At 44.0% G+C, this 18,060-nt stretch overlaps 1 protein-coding gene across 1 annotated transcript; it reads right to left on the bottom strand.

Moving 5' to 3' along the window:
• Positions 1–16,785: 16,785 nt before the first annotated feature.
• On the bottom strand, positions 16,786–18,060 carry LOC311093365 (endonuclease domain-containing 1 protein-like). Its single transcript, XM_084130706.1, has 2 exons — positions 17,672–18,060; positions 16,786–17,564 (listed from the first exon to the last, which is right to left on the bottom strand). The coding sequence occupies exons 1-2, from the start codon at positions 17,981–17,983 to the stop codon at positions 16,968–16,970; spliced, it is 909 nt and encodes a 302-aa protein (XP_083986832.1). The 5' UTR covers positions 17,984–18,060; the 3' UTR covers positions 16,786–16,967.

Consider the following 18,060-nt stretch of genomic DNA (forward strand, 5'->3'; position numbering starts at 1 on the left):
AAAAATGATGTGCACGGATAAATCATAATAAATACTGCAATATTTCATGAAAACAACAATTGTTGTTTTAACATTTTAACATGATAAAATGCACTGTGAACTGACATAAACAAACAATGAACAATTGCATTTTTATTAAATAAACCAACAATGAATAAAAAAAATAAAAAATAAAAAATTGCTATAGCTAATGTATTAACTGTTAACAAATGAGTTCTTTATTGTAAAGTCTTACCTTATTTTGCTTGCCAGATACACATTTTGAAATAGTCTATCAAAGGTGCCGTTGACCGTCGGTGAGATTACATCACTTTCACCATGTTCAACATAATTTGTCACTTGTTTTTGCTGTCCTTAGGTTCAGCATCAAAGTGTGTGTCATTTTGCACACAGGTACACAGATCCTGATCTTTATCTCCTGAGTTTCACTAAACAGGAGGGATTCATCACAGAGGTCAAAGTCATTAATCTGACTGCTGAAACACACACCAGGAGTGTGAGCCAACACGGCATTCCCTACACCAAAGACACCAGAGGATCACATACCAAAACCACGACACACAGACACACACACATTTTGCTGTGGCACAATTGGGTGAAGGTCATTTCCTGCCAGCATTGAAACTCAAACCTGCAACCTTCAGGTTACCAGTCTGATACTCTAACCATTAGGCCACGACTGCCCCATGTTTGAATGTTTAAATATGTCATAGCCTCTATAAAAAGATGTAATATTATATGTTTGTATTCTCCAAGAGAGAAGAATGAGGCTGTCTACTATTGCTTTACAAGTACATCCACAACATTAAGCATAACATCTCATATTGTTGGCATTTTGCTGCAGTAGATTTGCCACCTTAAAAAATAAAATAAAATCACCGTATGTCACATATGGACAGGACAATACTGCACTTATATGAAGAGGAAGTGTATAGGGTTTATAAGTCCAGTGATCCCCTACTGGTAGATGCTGGAACTGCACTATTATCAGAACAATATTCTCATTTGACAGCATTTATAGTTGTGCATTCTGACTTTTTATTTTATTTTGCGTATGTTATATTAATAGCAAAAATGTATCATATTATAGTAGATGTTTGACCCAGAACCCCGCATGTGGACGGGTGAACTACTAATATTTGATGTAACGGGTGGAATAAATGTGTCATTTGCAGTGTGGGTGCGGGTCTGGAATCGATAGGCACAGGCGGACTGCGGGTCCGATAGCCAAGACTATTCATACTCAGTTCAGTACCCACTGATATATGCAGCTGCTTTTGAACAGTCCTGTGTTTATTTGTGTTCATCTTCTTTAGTCTGAAGACCATCAAAGTTTTCTATTTACAACACAGTTTGCAGCGTTGAGCATTTTAGCAAATTGTGATTGACAGCTTCAGTCATTATAAAGGGAGCGTTCAATGCTCGCTTACTGTATAAAGTATAATCTATTCACCATAAAAAAATAAAAATAAATATATATATATATATATATATATATATATATATATATATATATATATATAGTTCTCTTACGAGAGGTTCTCTCGTATTGCGTAAGTTGCTTACGCATCGGGAAAGTCTTCTTTCTTCGAGATCTGAAGCCAAAAATTATCCTTAATTTTGTATTCATTGTCAACGCAGTGCGGCAGCCGGCAGACCTAGGCAGGCTGTATAAGCGTGCTCATTGGCTGCTCGGCGGCAACTGCTTAAGCCTATCAGTGAGCACTCTGAAACGTGGCCACCAATGAGGGCTTCGCGCCCTCCACACCCTTCTAACCGTCAGAATGGGTGTGGCCAGCGTGTATATAACCAGTGCTCACAGGCTAAAAATCTGATTTTCTTGTCTTCAGCGAAGCTCTTCGCATCGCTGGATCTTGAGAGCCGCCGCCGTTGAAACCAGCGACCAGCAAGCCTAGGACAGCGCCTGAGGAAGCCGGCCGCCTTCGCCGCCTTCAGCCTTCCGTGCCTGCTACGCTATCCGGCGTCATATCCTTTACTGCTGTGTGTTCGCCTACTGCGACACACGTTTTCTCTCTCTCTAAAAGAGCACGGGGCGTTTTTCTCAAAATGCCCCGTTTTTCCTGCGGCTCGTGCCGCGCTCCGCTCAGCAACGGAGACCGCCACCTCATCTGCGCTCTCTGCCTGGGCCGCGAGCACGCCGCCACCGCACTCTCCACGGGCGGCTGCCCTGAGTGCGAGGAACTTTCAATGTCGACCCTGCGGGCTCGACTTGAAGTTTTTGACCAGGATGTCGCTCCGCCTGTCTCTGCTGGGCCGCGCAAAAAGAAGCGCGCTCACAGCGACCACCGGAGACCGACGAGGCGCTTAGAAGCTCGCCGGATCCTCTCCCTTGAGCTTCCCTCTCGCCTTCCCCGCCCCCCCTCCCGGCCGCACAGCCGCCGGCTCCCGCCCGCGCCGCCGCCACTTCAGGGGATGAGGCGGACGAGTTTGATGAACGCGCCGCAGACAGCTGTTCCATCCTGGCCTCTGACAGCGAGGAGTGGTCTACTGCCTCCTCTTCAGTCCAGGAGTCGGGCCGTACTCGAGCGGGCGAGGACGCGGAACTGTTACGCCTCCTCACGCGAGCTGTTGAACAGCTGGGCCTTGATTGGTCTCCTCCTCAGGAGCCGGCACCGAACAGACTCGACGGCTGCTTTCTTCATCATCGCCGCCGACAGCCAGCGGCCAGAACCGCACCCTTCCTGCCTGAGCTTCACAGCGAGCTCTCTAAATCGTGGAATGCTCCATTCTCCGCGAGGGTTTCTTCACACGCCTCATCGACGCTCTCACAGGTTGACGGCGCCGCGGAGAAGGGGTATAATGCCATTCCCCCCGTGGAAGAGGCGGTCGCAGCGCACCTTTGCCCGCCCTCTGGTTGGCGCTCAAAGGCTGCCCTCCCGTCTAAGGCTTGCAGGACCACATCAGCCCTCGTCGGCCGCGCTTTCGCCACCGCCGGGCAGGCTGCTTCTGCACTCCACTCTATGGCCATACTGCAGATCCTCCAAGCTAACCTCCTCCGTGATCTGGACGAGAAGGGCTCGGAGTCTGCTTCCATCACGGATTTGAGGAGCGCGACGGACCTCTCCCTTCGCGCCACGAAATCCGCTGCCCAGGCCATTGGACGGTGCATGGCCTCTCTGACTGTCGCAGAAAGGCATCTCTGGCTCACGCTTGCGGATATGAGGGAGTCTGAGCGCGCGGTGTTCCTTAACGCCCCCCTCTCCCCCACCGGCCTGTTCGGCCCAGCGGTAAACGGGATCGTGGACCGCTTTTCGGAGGTTCAGAAGACCACACAGGCGATTAATTTGTTTCTGCCTCGGCGCTCCAGGCCTGCTGCACGCCGTCCTCGTGACCAGCCTGCACAAAGCTCTGCCCAGCGCCCAGCTCGACCTCCGTCCTCGCAGCGACGACAGGGCGGCCGCCCTCGCTCTCGCTCGACCAGCCGCGTCAGGCCGCCTCCTCCCCGGGGACCCCGGCAGAGGATCGCGGTGAAGCCTGAGCCTGCAAAAACCTCCTAGCCCGAGGAAAGAAGCGACGATCGTGTCCCGCCGTTGCCAGACCATCGTCAAAGCTTCACGCTCTGTCAGTCCCCGTTGCTACGGTTACTGCAGACTCTCATCTCGCAGCCAACGAGCCGGTGAATTCACCCTCTCGCCTGCACACAACCGCCGTTTTCACGGCGACCCAGAGATATCTCGAAAAGAGCATTATGCCTGGTCGCGCGACTCGCGCTGTATGTGTTTCAAATGCAGTAAATGTGCCCACTTATCTGTGTTCACCTCTGCACACAAGCACCATAAACCCCGTGTTTCTCACAGAGCCCGCTCGCATAAAGCAGGCAGAAGCCGCTCGAGCGTTAAAAGTAGGTCACGTGTCCACCCCGCTGTGCCCACACCTACTCACTGCCCGCTCTGTTACACAACCCCTCACGACCGGTCATGTTATAAATACAGATGCTGTGCCCGCTCCCACGCGCTCACACATCCTCTCGAATACTTCGCCCCCGACGCCGCTTTCAAGCGTCGTGCCCCACACTGTATGTTCCCCGTCCAAAGCCACCGGGACGCTGTGTGTAAAACGGCCAGTTATCGCTGATATGAATGGGGAAGTAGCACATCTACTTCGAGCAGAAATAGCTACACTTCTGTGCAAAAGGGCTATAGAACCGGTTTCCCCTTCCATGAGCGAGTCAGGCTTTTACAGCCGTTATTTCCTCGTTCCCAAGATGGACGGAGCTCTCAGACCGATCCCGGTGAGAAAGGATCTCCTCTCCCAAGCCGGTGGATCGATATGGCATCCCCATCCAGAGCGTTGGTCTCTGCATGCATGGGTGATCAACGGATACCCGTTGACCTGCCAGAAGGGGTCGTGAACACGATCACACAGTCTAGAGCTCCCTCTACGAGACGGCTCTACGCATCTAAATGGTCAGTGTTTTCTAAATGGTGCGCTACTAAGAGCTTGGATCCACGCACATGCGGGGTCCCGCGGGTGCTCTCCTTCCTACAAGAGCTGTTGGAAAAGGGCAGGTCCCCTTCCACGCTCAAAGTGTATGTGGCGGCTATTGCAGCGTTCGCTGAGACGACGCGCGGCCGGGCAATAGGAAGGAACGAGCTCATTATCCGCTTCCTCAGAGGAGCTAGACGGATGAATCCCCCGCGGCCCCCCTCGGTTCCTATTTGGGATCTGTCCTTGGTCCTGGAGGCCCTGAAGGCTTTTCCCTTTGAACCACTCGAATCCGTGGATTTAAAGTACCTGTCGCTTAAAACCGTTTTTCTGATAGCTCTGTCTTCAGTTAAACGTGTGGGGGATTTGCACGCGCTATCTGTTAGCCCTGCATGTCTTGAGTTCGGACCGAACGACTCGAAAGTCATTCTCAGACCAAGACACGGTTACATCCCCAAAGCGATTTGAACCCCTTTTAGGGCACAAGTCATTTCCCTTTCGGCTCTGCCAGCATCCGATAATGGGGACAGTGATAACCTCCTATGCCCTGTCCGGGCGCTGAGAGTTTACATCACGCGCTCCGCCGCTTTCAGGCGTTCAGAGCAGCTCTTTGTTTCCTTCGGCGGACGTACCAAGGGTCTCGCCGCCTCGAAACAGAGCCTGTCCAGGTGGATAGTGGACGCGATTGCAGCAGCTTATGCCTCCAAACACCTGCAGTGCCCTCTGGGTATCAGAGCCCACTCTACTAGAGGCATGGCCTCTTCGTGGGCCTGGTCCAGCGGAATTTCTATCCACGATATTTGTATGGCGGCGGGCTGGGCCTCCCCATCAACATTCGTGAGGTTTTATAACCTGGAAGTTCCCGCCTTACAGGCAAAATTACTGTCAGTGTAAGTGACATATATGCTCTGCCCAGTCTCTCATGTGCAGACTACGTTCACATGCTGATGATATTTCTGGAATAATACTCAGGGTGAAGTGTTTTATACTCAGACCGGCTGGACCGCTCTGTTTCTCATTCCCTTTACGCGCTGCTTTCCGGAGTTGGCCCGCGCTGCTGGCCGCCCGTATTCCACTCTGTGGCGCGGGGGTCTATTCTATTCATGAAAGACCGACTATGTCGCTCTTTTTCTTACCCTAATAAGTGCTTATGTACTGTATGGGCTCGCTCTGCCGGCCCTACCATTTTGCACTGTTATACGCTTATAGACCGGCCGCGCCGCTCTATTTTATATACTGAGTGAAGTGCTTGTACTGTGTTGGCCCGTCTCTCCGTCCGGCCACCTATTCCAGCATATGTATTGTGTGGGCTCGCTCTGCCGGCCCTACTATTTTTTGCACTGTTATACGCTTATAGACCGGCCGCGCCGCTCTATTGTATATTTTGAGTCAAGTGCTTTGTACTGTGTTGGCCCGTCTCTCCGACCGGCCACCTATTCCAGCAGAATGTTTTCCCCGGTCTCCCTGGGATTCATGGGCTGGATGCTCGGCGCACACGGCGTTGACAAGGGGTTCCCGATGCGTAAGCAACTTACGCAATACGAGAGAACCTCTCGTAAGAGAACGTACTCGGTTACCTAATGTAACCTCGGTTCTCTCTAGAAGAGGGAACGAGTATTGCGTAACCTGCCGTGTCGCGCCACGAGCTTTTGCGCTTCTGACTGCGAAAACCAGATTTTTAGCCTGTGAGCACTGGTTATATACACGCTGGCCACACCCATTCTGACGGTTAGAAGGGTGTGGAGGGCGCGAAGCGCCCTCATTGCTGGCCACGTTTCAGAGTGCTCACTGATAGGCTTAAGCAGTTGCCGCCGAGCAGCCAATGAGCACGCTTATACAGCCTGCCTAGGTCTGCCGGCTGCCGCACTGCGTTGACAATGAATACAAAATTAAGGATAATTTTTGGCTTCAGATCTCGAAGAAAGAAGACTTTCCCGATGCGTAAGCAACTTACGCAATACGAGAGAACCTCTTCTAGAGAGAACCGAGGTTACATTAGGTAACCGAGTACGTTTTTCCTGCTGCTAAGATGATGAATGGCCATGTGTACACTACACTAAACGATAACTATTTGTTTTGGGGGCTCTTAAAAGTGTGAAATAGTATTTGAGTCACAGCTCAGAATAATGACTAAAGGGGTTTAACCTTTAACCTGGCCATCAGCCAGTTTTGTGAACTAGCATTTACTCTATATATTATACCAACTTATTCCCAACTAGGTTTTTTTTTTAGAATTATGGCCAGTGGCAAACTTGACGTTTCATGCTACATCTGTGGTTTTCCAAACAGTGAGGTAAAATAAAATTATTTATTTAAAGGGGTCATGAACTGGATTGTTTTATTATTTTATAATGTTGCCTGGGTTGCCCTTATAATGTTAGTATGATTTTTACATCAAAAATTGTCATTATTTAGAAATAAAAGGCATTTTTCCTAGTCTGATTTTAGCCTCTGATTTGAACGCTCTGTTTGAAGGGGCGTGTCTGTGTGAGACTTCAGTGTAAACGCCCACTGCTGTGATTGGCTGACATGTTTGCATATGAAATAGCTAGCATTACATGTGAAACTCTCTCAAAAACTTTTACTACGTGTTTACTATTACAGCTATCGAGATTAAAAAAATCGAGAAAAGTATTGTTTAAAGCAGGGGTGTCAAACTCAGTTCCTGGAGGGCCACAGCCCTGCAGAGTTTAGCTTCAACCCTAATTAAACACACCTGATCAGCTAATCAAGTCCTTCAGGCTTATTTGAAAACTGCAGGTGTGTGTGTGTTGAAGCAGGGTTGGAACAAAACTGTGTAGGGCTGTGGCCCTCCAAGAACTGAGTTTGACACCTGTGGTTTAAAGCATTATATTTAAATCTATTTCATCACATGAAAGGTTGCAGTGATGAGCACTGAGCAGATGAAAGACAGTCTGTTGATCGCGTGAATAAAGATCTCATTATTGCAACGCAATTTCTGCACTCTCACCAAATAACAATGCAAATACGATGTAAATACAGTAAGAGCCTCGTTGTGCAGTGTAACAGCGTCATTGATTTCATAACGAGTTTTGGCAAGTGTCCAGATAAACTCGCGCTGTGTGATTGACAGCTTGGGCGATTGGAAAGGGGGCGTTCTTTGATTGCTTTCTGTATGTAATTTAATCACAATTTAAATAAAGGTGCTCTAAGTGATGTTGGGTGACGTCACTTCTTGTTGACATTCGAAGTATTGACAAAAAAAATGGAGGCTAGCTAGACCCTCCCTCCTCCTCATCCGCGCACTAACCCCCCAAACCCCACCCCCAAATCCTTCTTGTCGGTTATTAGGCTGGAACAGTTTGTTATGTTTCATGGTGCGGGTTAGCCCAGTTTGTTTTTGTTGCCGTTTGTGGAGTCTGGGCTGTCTACGGAGACTGCGTTTTCTTACAGTGTGTTCAGGGGACAGGCAGCTAGCGGACAGTGAGGAGATGTTTGCTGTATGTGACAAACAATGTTTTGGCCTAAAAGAAAGATAATCTATCTGAACTTGAATAATTACACATCAGAAATCACTGATCACAGATCAGGCATTAGAATAAACATGGTTACTTACATGTTTGTGGCGTTGCTGGCAGATCTGTTTCAAAGTCTGTTTGCAAAGCCTGTGTCGGAAATTGTGACTGATTTACTGATTTAATAAAGTTTAACCACACATTCCTAATATTGGAATCTGAAGGAAGCTTATGCAGCGACTGTCTTCTTCCACAACCAGGCACTGCACAATATTTCGTAAACGGCATGTTTATTGCTTGGTAGCTCGATCCGGTTTAGCAATTATCACCTTGTAGGTCTATGTTATTTAGCTATTGCATGTAATGCGTGAATTGGTGGGCGGGGCTAAACAGGCAGTGTTGAAGTAGGCGTTGATCACTGCTTAAAGCCAAACCACTTTCATGGTGCCTGAAACCCAGGGTTGGCACAAACTAAACTGAAACATATCGGGCTAGCCACCTAAACCAGCTTCATGGTATAAACCCCTGCTCTCCAGCTTTCATGTGATTCTGCGATTGCTGGGTTTTTTTCAACCAGTCCTTCAATTTGTTTGTGTTTTGCTTTCTTTGCTTCCTGTATATTTACTTTACTTGGTCTTCAGTACATTTGTTTATAAATATTGTTTTGCTTAAATTTGTTCAGTTTGTATTTGGTTTGTTTTGCTCAAGTTGTTTCAAGTGTTTTTGCTATATCTCTTTTGTTTTGCTTTGTTTAATGTTATTGTTGAGTATAACTCTGAATTTACTTGTGCAGAGAAATTATGTTACAGAATATTGAAATGCAGTGTGTGTACTTTGCATCCAGGCAGGGGTGCCATGTAGTCGTGCACTTGGTGGATTTTTTACTAATGATCTGCGCTTTCGATCTCGAGAAACCACGCTCGAGCATTTTTTTCCGGATTCGGTAGTAGGCTACACTAACGCATTTCGTACCATTTCACAAAGCTGGCGAACGATCTCAGATTCAGCGTGGATAGTAAGGAGCTCCCTGGTGTAGGCTCACGCTCAATCGGCCCAAAACCGGCATCCGACCAGCGCGGAAGGTCTTTTCTCGAGGCAAAGTATTTTTTGATTAAATGTAATACATTTGAATATGTATTCTCTCGTTATTTCATCTGACTCCATAAATGAAAAGGTTGTAATGATATCTGTGCATCATTAAATGTGAGCGAATGTTTGACTATTCTGTCAAAGTCAGTTAGAATAATCAAATAACAATTTATTATTGTTTCATTTACCTCGTTGCACAGACCACCAACACAGATGCTTAGTTTCTACACGCCATGTGCGTTCTTTTTATTCTCTTTTCCCGAACCGTTGTACTTGCACTACTCATCGCATTAGTGCCCCCTAGTGGCACTCATCAGTACATCTTCCTTTTTTTTTTTTTTTGATATTCCAATGTAACAGTCAAATAATAAAATAAACAAAATTTATTTCAGAAAACTTCCTGTTGTGTTTTTTTTTTTTTTTTTTTATCACAACATTTTAACTATTTAACAATGTCACATATCAACGCTCAACACTCTTCAATAAGTCTTTTGGGCTTAACAATTATTCTCCTTGGCCTCTCTGGTTTTTCTGCATTCAGAGATGACGATAGCGTACTATCTGCAAAGCTTTTCTTCGGGGAACTCTTCTGTCCAACATCTCTCTCATTGCAATTTTCTTTTGAAGCCAAATAATTGCTCCCATCATCCACATTGAATTCTGTTTTTGGAATTTTCAGCAAATCCCTCCTATTTCGGCGAAGAGTATTACCATACTCTGTGCACATTTCGTAAGATCTAGGCGTGATCTCTTTCAGAACTTTTGCTTTTGGTCCCCATTTACCGTCACATCTCACTCGCACCAAATCTTTACATTCCAGTGGGCGCAAAGGTTTTGCAGTTTTGTTGTAGGTGACCTCAGAGCTGCATTTCCTTGGCACAGATTGGTCTTTGCTTTGTAGCAAATGTTCAGCTGAGGGTAACTTTGTCCTCAGCTTCCTACCCATCAGTAGTTCTGCTGGAGATTTCCCATCTTCTAAAGGTGTTGACCTGTAGTTCAGGATAGCAAGGTGAGGATCCTCCCCAGCTCCAGCTGCTTTCTTCAGCAGACGTTTCACAATCTGCACCGCCTTTTCGGCTAACCCATTTGACTGTGGGTAATATGGACTTGATGTTATGTGCTCGAATCCATACTGCTTTGCGAACTCTTTGAATGTCAGTCCACTGAATTGAGGTCCGTTGTCACTGACTAAAGTGACCGGGATTCCATGTCTCGCAAAAATTGTTTTCAAATGCGAGATCACATGCTTTGCGGAGGTGTCTGTCAACAACGCAAACTCTGGATAGTTGGAGTAGTATTCCATGACAACTATATAATCTTTCCCATTCAGTTGGAACAAATCAGCTCCCACTTTCCTCCAAGGCTTGCATGGTTTAAAGTGAGGTAACAGCGGCTCTTTTTGCTGTTTGTATCGGTGTTGCTGACAAATCTCACAGCGTTGTACACGTGTTTCTACATCTCTATTCATATAGGGCCAATACATTACATCTCGGGCACGTCGTTTGCATTTTTCGATGCCCATATGACCTTCGTGTACAAGTTCTGTCATTTGTTGTCTCATCGTACTAGGGACTACTATCCTACTTCCTTTCAGAAGGACTCCATCAATGATAGAAAGCTCATCCCTGAAATGCTGATACGGGCTTGGTAGGGTCTCGTCTTCCGGTGAGTTGATTTTACAAATCACTTCTTGCAATACGCTTTCGCTTGCTGTTGCGTCTGCAAACTCCACCCACTTCTGTTTGGACACAGGTATCTGGCCCACAACACAATCCACATGAATTTGTACATCATTTTCCGTGCTACTTTTACCAGTGTGTTGCAGGCTGGCTCTGCTAAGAGCATCAGCCACTATCAAAAGTTTACCTGGAGTAAACTCAAACGTCAAATGGTACTTCTGCAAACGCAACAGAAGACGTTGGATGCGTGGTGGTGCATCACCCAGGGCCTTGGTTGATATTGTGATCAGAGGTTTGTGGTCAGTCTCCACCATCACTTCCCTGCCATACACATACTCATGAAACTTCTCGCAACCGAAAACTACGCCTAATGTCTCTTTTTCTGCTGCTGTCATTGTGCATGATGCGTAAGCAATAGAAAACCACTCTGTCCCATGTTTTTGGAGTAATACTGCTCCAAGTCCATCTTTCGATGCATCGGTCGACACTTTGACCGTTTTTTCTGGGTCATAGAATTTCAGCACTGGCTCTTTGATGAGGCTGTTCTTAAGCATTTCCCATTCTCGTGCATGTTGGTGCTCCCATTGCCATTCACTCTTTTTCTCAAGCAAACTACGCATTGCTGTTGTGTTGGCAGAAAGTTTGGGTATAAATTTACTCATGTAATTGACTAACCCCAATGCTCTCTGTAACTCTGTAACTGTAACTGTTTTGTCTTTAGGTGCTGGCATGTCAACTACAGCTCGCGTTTTTTCTGGGTCTGGCTGTATTCCAGCTGCGGATAGCTTATCTCCGAGGTAAGTGATCTCAGTCACTCCAAACTCAAATTTTTGTCTGTTTAGTTTCAGTCCTGACTTCTGTGCTTGTTTTAACACTTCACTGAGTCTTTTGTCATGTTTGTCATGTCATGTCATGTCATTTTGAGTTTTTCCCCATATTATTATGTCGTCCAGAAAAACTCCCACACCTTCCATGCCATCAAACAGCTGTTGCACTGTTCTATGAAATACCTCTGGCGCTGAACAGATACCAAAAGGTAAGCGAAGGAAACAGTGCCGCCCGAAGGGTGTGTTGAAAGTACACAGTTTAGCACTTTCTTCAACTTGTAATGCTCTCTTTTGATCCACTTGTTTAAATCTCTTGGATCTATACAAAGTCTGAGATCACCATTTTTTTTCTCCACGATTACCAGAGAATTTACCTACTCTGTTGGTTCCTCTATTTTTCTTATTATATCCTTTTCCATCAAGGATTGCAATTCAGATCTCAGCCTTTCTTTGAGAGCTACTGGCACCTTTCTGACTGGATGTATGACTGCTTGAGGATTTTCCTTCAGCTGTATTTTGTGTTTGCCTGGTAAACAGCCCACTCCATCAAACACATCTTGGTACTGTTTAACTATCTCTTTAACAGTAGTTACCATCTCATTCTGTTTCTCAGCTGTGTCACTCTGTGTAACTGCTTTACTGTTGATCACATGAACTCTCTTTATGAGCCCCAAATTTTCACAGGCCTTCAGCTCAAGTATAGGCTGTCTGTTACCCTCTACCAGTACACACACTACATTCACAGTCTGTCCTGTTTTTGCTGTAAGTGTGATCCTACATACCCCTTTTGTGGGAATCGGCTCATCATTGTAAGTTCGTATATTTATCTTTTTATCTTGAACTTTCGGCTTTTTCCTCAATCTGTAGAAATCTTTTGTTGGCAGAAGGTTCACCTGTGCGCCGGTGTCCAGTTTAAAGGGTACAGTCACTCCATTGACATCTAGATGAGCTATCCACTCGTCCTTGGTGCTCACTTCATCCACCACAGCCTCCACAAAGAACTGCTCGTCCTCATCGCTGTCTCTGGTATCCTTAGCTACTACTCAAACTTTCTTTTAGTCAAGCAGCATCTTGCAAAATGATTTTACCCCCCACACTTGCGACAGTCTTTGCCATAAGCTGGGCATTTCTGTGGTGCATGGTTGGTACCACATCTATTACAGTCCTTACTCTCTTTTCGTCTCGGTTTGCAGTGTTTTTCTTTAACAGTTCTCTTTGCGCGTTCGTGCACGGCATCCATAGCTGCTGCAGACTCACTTTCCGCGTCGAATGATTTGAGTTGGACGTTCGCTCTCTGACGCTTGGCAGATGCAAATTGCTTTATCCAAAGTCAATTCAGTCTCTCCGAGTAACTGTCTTCTTACTTTCTTATCCAGAATGCCAATGACTATTTGATCCCTGATCATCGAATCAGACAAACTCTCAAAATTGCACGATTGGCTTTTCAGACGTAAATCTGTCACGTACTGTTCTATAGTCTCTCCTTCTTTCTGCATTCGATTACGGAAAACATAACGTTCGTACGTTTCGTTTTTCTTTGGTGTACAATAGTCTTCAAACTTTGTCATAACAACATCGTACTTATCTTTCTCCTCCTCAGAGAACTGGAACGTGTTGTAGACATCTATCGCGGATCGGCCCGCCACCGTGAGAAGCAGTGCAATCTTCCTGCGGTCATTATCCCTCTCCAGCCCGGTCGCTAACAGGTACAGCTCAAAGCTCTGTTTGAAGGATTTCCAGTTTGCATGGATATTTCCGCTCAGATTCAACTCGTTTGGCTGCCGAATGCTATTTACACTCATTTTACCACTATTAATCGATTTCTCCTGGTACCATGTTTCATTTACCTCGTTGCACAGACCACCAACACAGATGCTTAGTTTCTACACGCCATGTGCGTTCTTTTTATTCTCTTTTCCCGAACCGTTGTACTTGCACTACTCAGCGCATTAGTGCCCCCTAGTGGCACTCATCAGTACAATTATGTCAGGTAAATGTATCATGCCAGTTTCATAATCAGTTCAAAGATAATTGATACAAAACATCAAATGCTCTGGAATAAAGAGAAGAGTGGCTTAGTGGCTGGTTGTTCACCCAGTGTCCAAATCATTAAGACCAATCCAGTGCGTCACTTTAACTTTAGAGGAAAGAAAATTCTGATGGAGAAAAACTTCAATTTTGATTGAAAATTTTGTTTTATATATTATAATGCACATAAGGTTTGGAGCAGATAAATGTGTAGCCTAATATTTAATGTCAGTGGGAAATCAAAATTGTCTACTCATTGGATTTATTGAGTGATTAATCGGGCATGTTATTCTAAATGAATATATAGAGACGTCATTAAACCATGATCATCAATACCTACATTTTTTTATTTTTTTTACTCAGAAATACATCATGTTACAGAAGTAAAAGGGATTAATATACTGTAAATGAAGTGTTGAAGTGCAGAACACACCTGCTCTGCTTGGCTGTTTATGATCACTAGATGTCCTCCTCGACTCACACAGTGATCTCGGTTTAATGTGCAGAAATTTTGTCAAACATTTTGAAAGAGAAAATGCAGTCTGACGTAGTTGTCTGTGAGCCATGACTGGTACAGCAACAGTTATGAAAAAGGAAGAACACAAATGGTCGAAATGTGTTTGAAAGGCCTGACTTATATTCACTGAACAAAAAGAACTGTGATACATTTTGATATGTATGAATCTGAATGTAACTTTACTTACTGGTGTAGTTGGCTGTGAGTTCCTCAAGCTCTGTCATGACAGCAACAGTTATGAAGAGAATGGTGGAAAAAAGAAAACAGACACTTTGTGCACAGTTAATGTTGCTGACTGTACTGGTGCATTAAATATATTTTACTCGTGCCATTCGTTTGTTGGCCAGACAGTTTCACTGAAACACTGATATCTGATTAAAGACATGCACAAAAATGTTATTGACTTGACTTGAAGATTAAACAAAAGCTGTAGCAGTGATACCACACACACACACACACACACTAATCTAATTCTGTGAACTCAAGTCTCGTACACTTTCTGAGAAACAGAGTCATGGTATCAGGTAATATCAGCGTTAAGTTTCTTTCACACCCTCTGACATGCGGAACGACAATAAATATCCACAATTGCTCTAGTGCTTTCGTATCTTGCGCTAGGGTGCTCTTCTCAGCACTCGAGGCCTCTTTACAGCATGCTGGAATCTTCTTGCCATGCAGTTTTAATTGTTTTCTGAATTGCTAAAACAACTCCATTCTCTGAACCAATTTGTCGAATAAATCACTCTTTCAGTAAAACATTAATCAAGTTCAGATAGTTAAGACACCTTTTGCAGATCTCATGAACTCTTTTGCTAAAAATCTAAACACATTCTCACTCACTAAAACACATTTCAAACTGTAGCAGGTTGATTGGTTGTAGTGGTGTCATCACACCCTTTGGACCAATCAGGATGTAGCTGCGTGCTATATGGGCAGAGGGTGAGCACTCGTGACACTACGGTGTTGTTGTCAGAGGCGCACTACTCTGGGTTCGGGCCGAACTCCGGACAGCATGCCAAATATGCATTAAACTTTACTTCCTCTAATTGTATGTAAGTGTGAACTCGTGAACTAGTCCTCATTTCCCTGTAGACAGTAAAATAACTCTGATATGCCAACTTTTGCACAAGCTTTATTAGAGAAAAGACAGTTTACACACAGTCCCATTTATAACAGGCTCTGGACTTCAGACATATGTATAGGAAATGTAAATGCTAAAAATGGCCTTTGACAGGCTTCTAATCCTACAAACGTAATAACTGATAATTCAATGATTTTGAATCCTTATGCTGCTTTTGGTATGTTTGTTGTATGTGTTTTTTTGTTTTGATTTGTTTTTGTTTGTTTTTTGGCACAGTTGCTCTCAAACAACTGTATATTTTTCACCCATTTTTACTCAGAAATCCTGTCATTCCTTCAGACTCTTTTTACTGATCGTTTTCTCTTCATCTTTTCTTTCTTCTTTGTTTAGGGCCCAATAAGCTTGAGAGACCCATGATATATCTGCACTGTTGTAACTGCAGAATGCCATCCACATGTAAGAGGGAATGTTCACTTTCTCATTTAGTTTATTGTTTCCAGGTATTGCTCCGGTCAGCACATGGGCTAAAACTTTATTAATATTGTCATAGCAATGTTTATTCATGATGCCTTTAGTCTCATTTTCCATGCGATTCCAACTGCCGGCATTAAAGCTGATCTTATGTGGCACTACGTTGGTCAGTGTGAATGTAGATTCAGCAGTAAGTTCAAAATTGACTCAAAAAAGATTTTTTGTGGGGTTTTTTTTTTTTTTGCCTTTTTCATTTACACCTCCTAATTTTCATGTAAAATAAAATTATTTATTACAAAATTAGAATTTAGAAGAATCTCAATTGAGTTTTTTGTTCCATGGAACAACCATTCATCTGTCAAGCTCTTATAGGATAAAAAAAAAATCAAGTATTGTCTGATTCGACTACTACCAGGTTTTATGTGAGTTATTCACTGAAATTCGACAGATTTTTTATTTTGTGTGAACTATCCTTTTAAGACAATAAATTGATAGACTAGATGTAAAATCAGCATTGAATAGCAGATGTATACTAAAACTACAGAATTAAAGGTTAAAGGAAAAGAGGTGCAGCACTTACAGAAGAAAAGTAAATGATAGATTACTGTAATGTGTGTAAATTCATCTAGAACTTCAGACGTGACGAATGGACAGCTGAACGCCAGCAGCACAGCGAGGACGCTCACGATAAACGCATATTCACGCAGAGCTAAATAACAAACAAAAATAAATGTTGTAGAAAGTAAATGTGGTTGTAGGAGGTTAATGTTTTTTAAAGCAAACTTTAGTTCCACAAAAAGTCTTGCAGTTCAGTCAGCCTCTGTTCTTGCACACTTAAATAGTTTAGCAGCAAAAATTATGATCTTTAATACACATGTTCACACATCTAAGCCTGTGAATCCACAGACTGAAGTGTGAGTGTGATTCTTTCACACATTATGCTCCACTACAAGCCCTGCAACATAATCATATTTCACTAGAACTGACCTAAGCCCTAGAGTTTCCATTTGACTTGTCTTTTGTGACCTGGTCTGTGTGTTTTACAACTAATATTGGCAGCATTTATACAGCATTCTAGTATCTTTGGTTTACTTCTTGAGTTATGCCAAAATCACTGAGACGGTTGAGTGACATGTTCAACACAGAAATAACCCATAGAGACAAGTTTTATTTTGCATGATTTGAAAGCATTTATTTGTATGGTTTTGTAGTAGTCAAAGAACATAGTGTCAGAATTAATAACAGAAATCTGTTATACTTGTTATTTCATGACAACTCTACATTTAGAAAAGCTCAATAATAGCCATGTAACCAGGCCCAAAATGCTGCTGGTAAATTTCTAATGGTCGACCACTATGATTGTTCCTCGACGTCTGGCTCATCATGACCATCTGTGTCTAGAGGTGGACTTACATCTGCTTCTAAAAGATCCAAACAGTCACCTTTAAACAGTGAGCTTTCTTTATTATATTTGCTCTTCAGAAAGTCCTGTAATTCCTCCAGTGTCTTTACACTGATGATCTTTTTGTCTTCCTCTTTGCTCCCATCTATGTTTTCAGCCCAGTGAGCTTGAGACACCCATGTGTTGCTCGTACTGTTATAGCAGCAGAACACTGTCCACATGTGTGAGGGAATGTTGACTCTGTTATTCAATAAATCTGGTGGTGTTTTAGTGTTCAGCACAGCTCCTGTCAACACATAGGCCAAGATCTTCCCAGGCATATTTTCATCACGGCAGTCAGAATTCATGATCTCTCCAACTGTTTGCTCCATGATCCTCCAGCTACCGCGGTTAAAGTTTATGTTCTGAGGCACAATATTGGTCAGTGTGAATGTAGCTTCGACAGTGTCTTGATCAGCTGCATGGCAGCAGGGAAACAAGTGTCCATGATTCACATTCATTGTGTTGTTCAGATAGTCTCTGTTGTTAGCCTGTTCTGAATCTTCAAGCTACAGAACAGATAATTGACAAAGAAAAAAAGAGACAATAATGGATTTTTTCTAAAACATAACTGAAAAAAAGAAAAGAAAAAAAAAATAGGAAATTGCAACCTTACCTGTGGCTCTGTCCTCCATTTAGGATGTTTAGGTCGTGTCCCTGCATGCCCAGTATATTTGTAAGCTGAGAATATCGGGATCTTATTTGTTGTGTCGTAGAGAGTTGCAAATCTGTTTTTGTTGTCATATTTTTGACAGATTATTTTGTACCGATTCTGATTCATTGAGACTGAATTCTCCAGAATGCCAGGAATCACTGGAGGCTGATCTTTAAAAAAAAACTGACTGCATGTTGTGAATGTATCTACAACATCAGTCATGATGAACGGAAAGCCAAACACCAGCAGCATCGAGACGACAAACAGACGCATCTTCAGCTGTGAAGGTAATTCAGGATGTGAAGAACACGAAGGTTATTCAGGATGTGAAGAACACGAAGGTTATTAAG

Source organism: Abramis brama (genome assembly GCF_963993115.1).
Source record: "Abramis brama genome assembly, chromosome: 12".
Lineage (NCBI taxonomy): Eukaryota > Metazoa > Chordata > Actinopteri > Cypriniformes > Leuciscidae > Abramis > Abramis brama.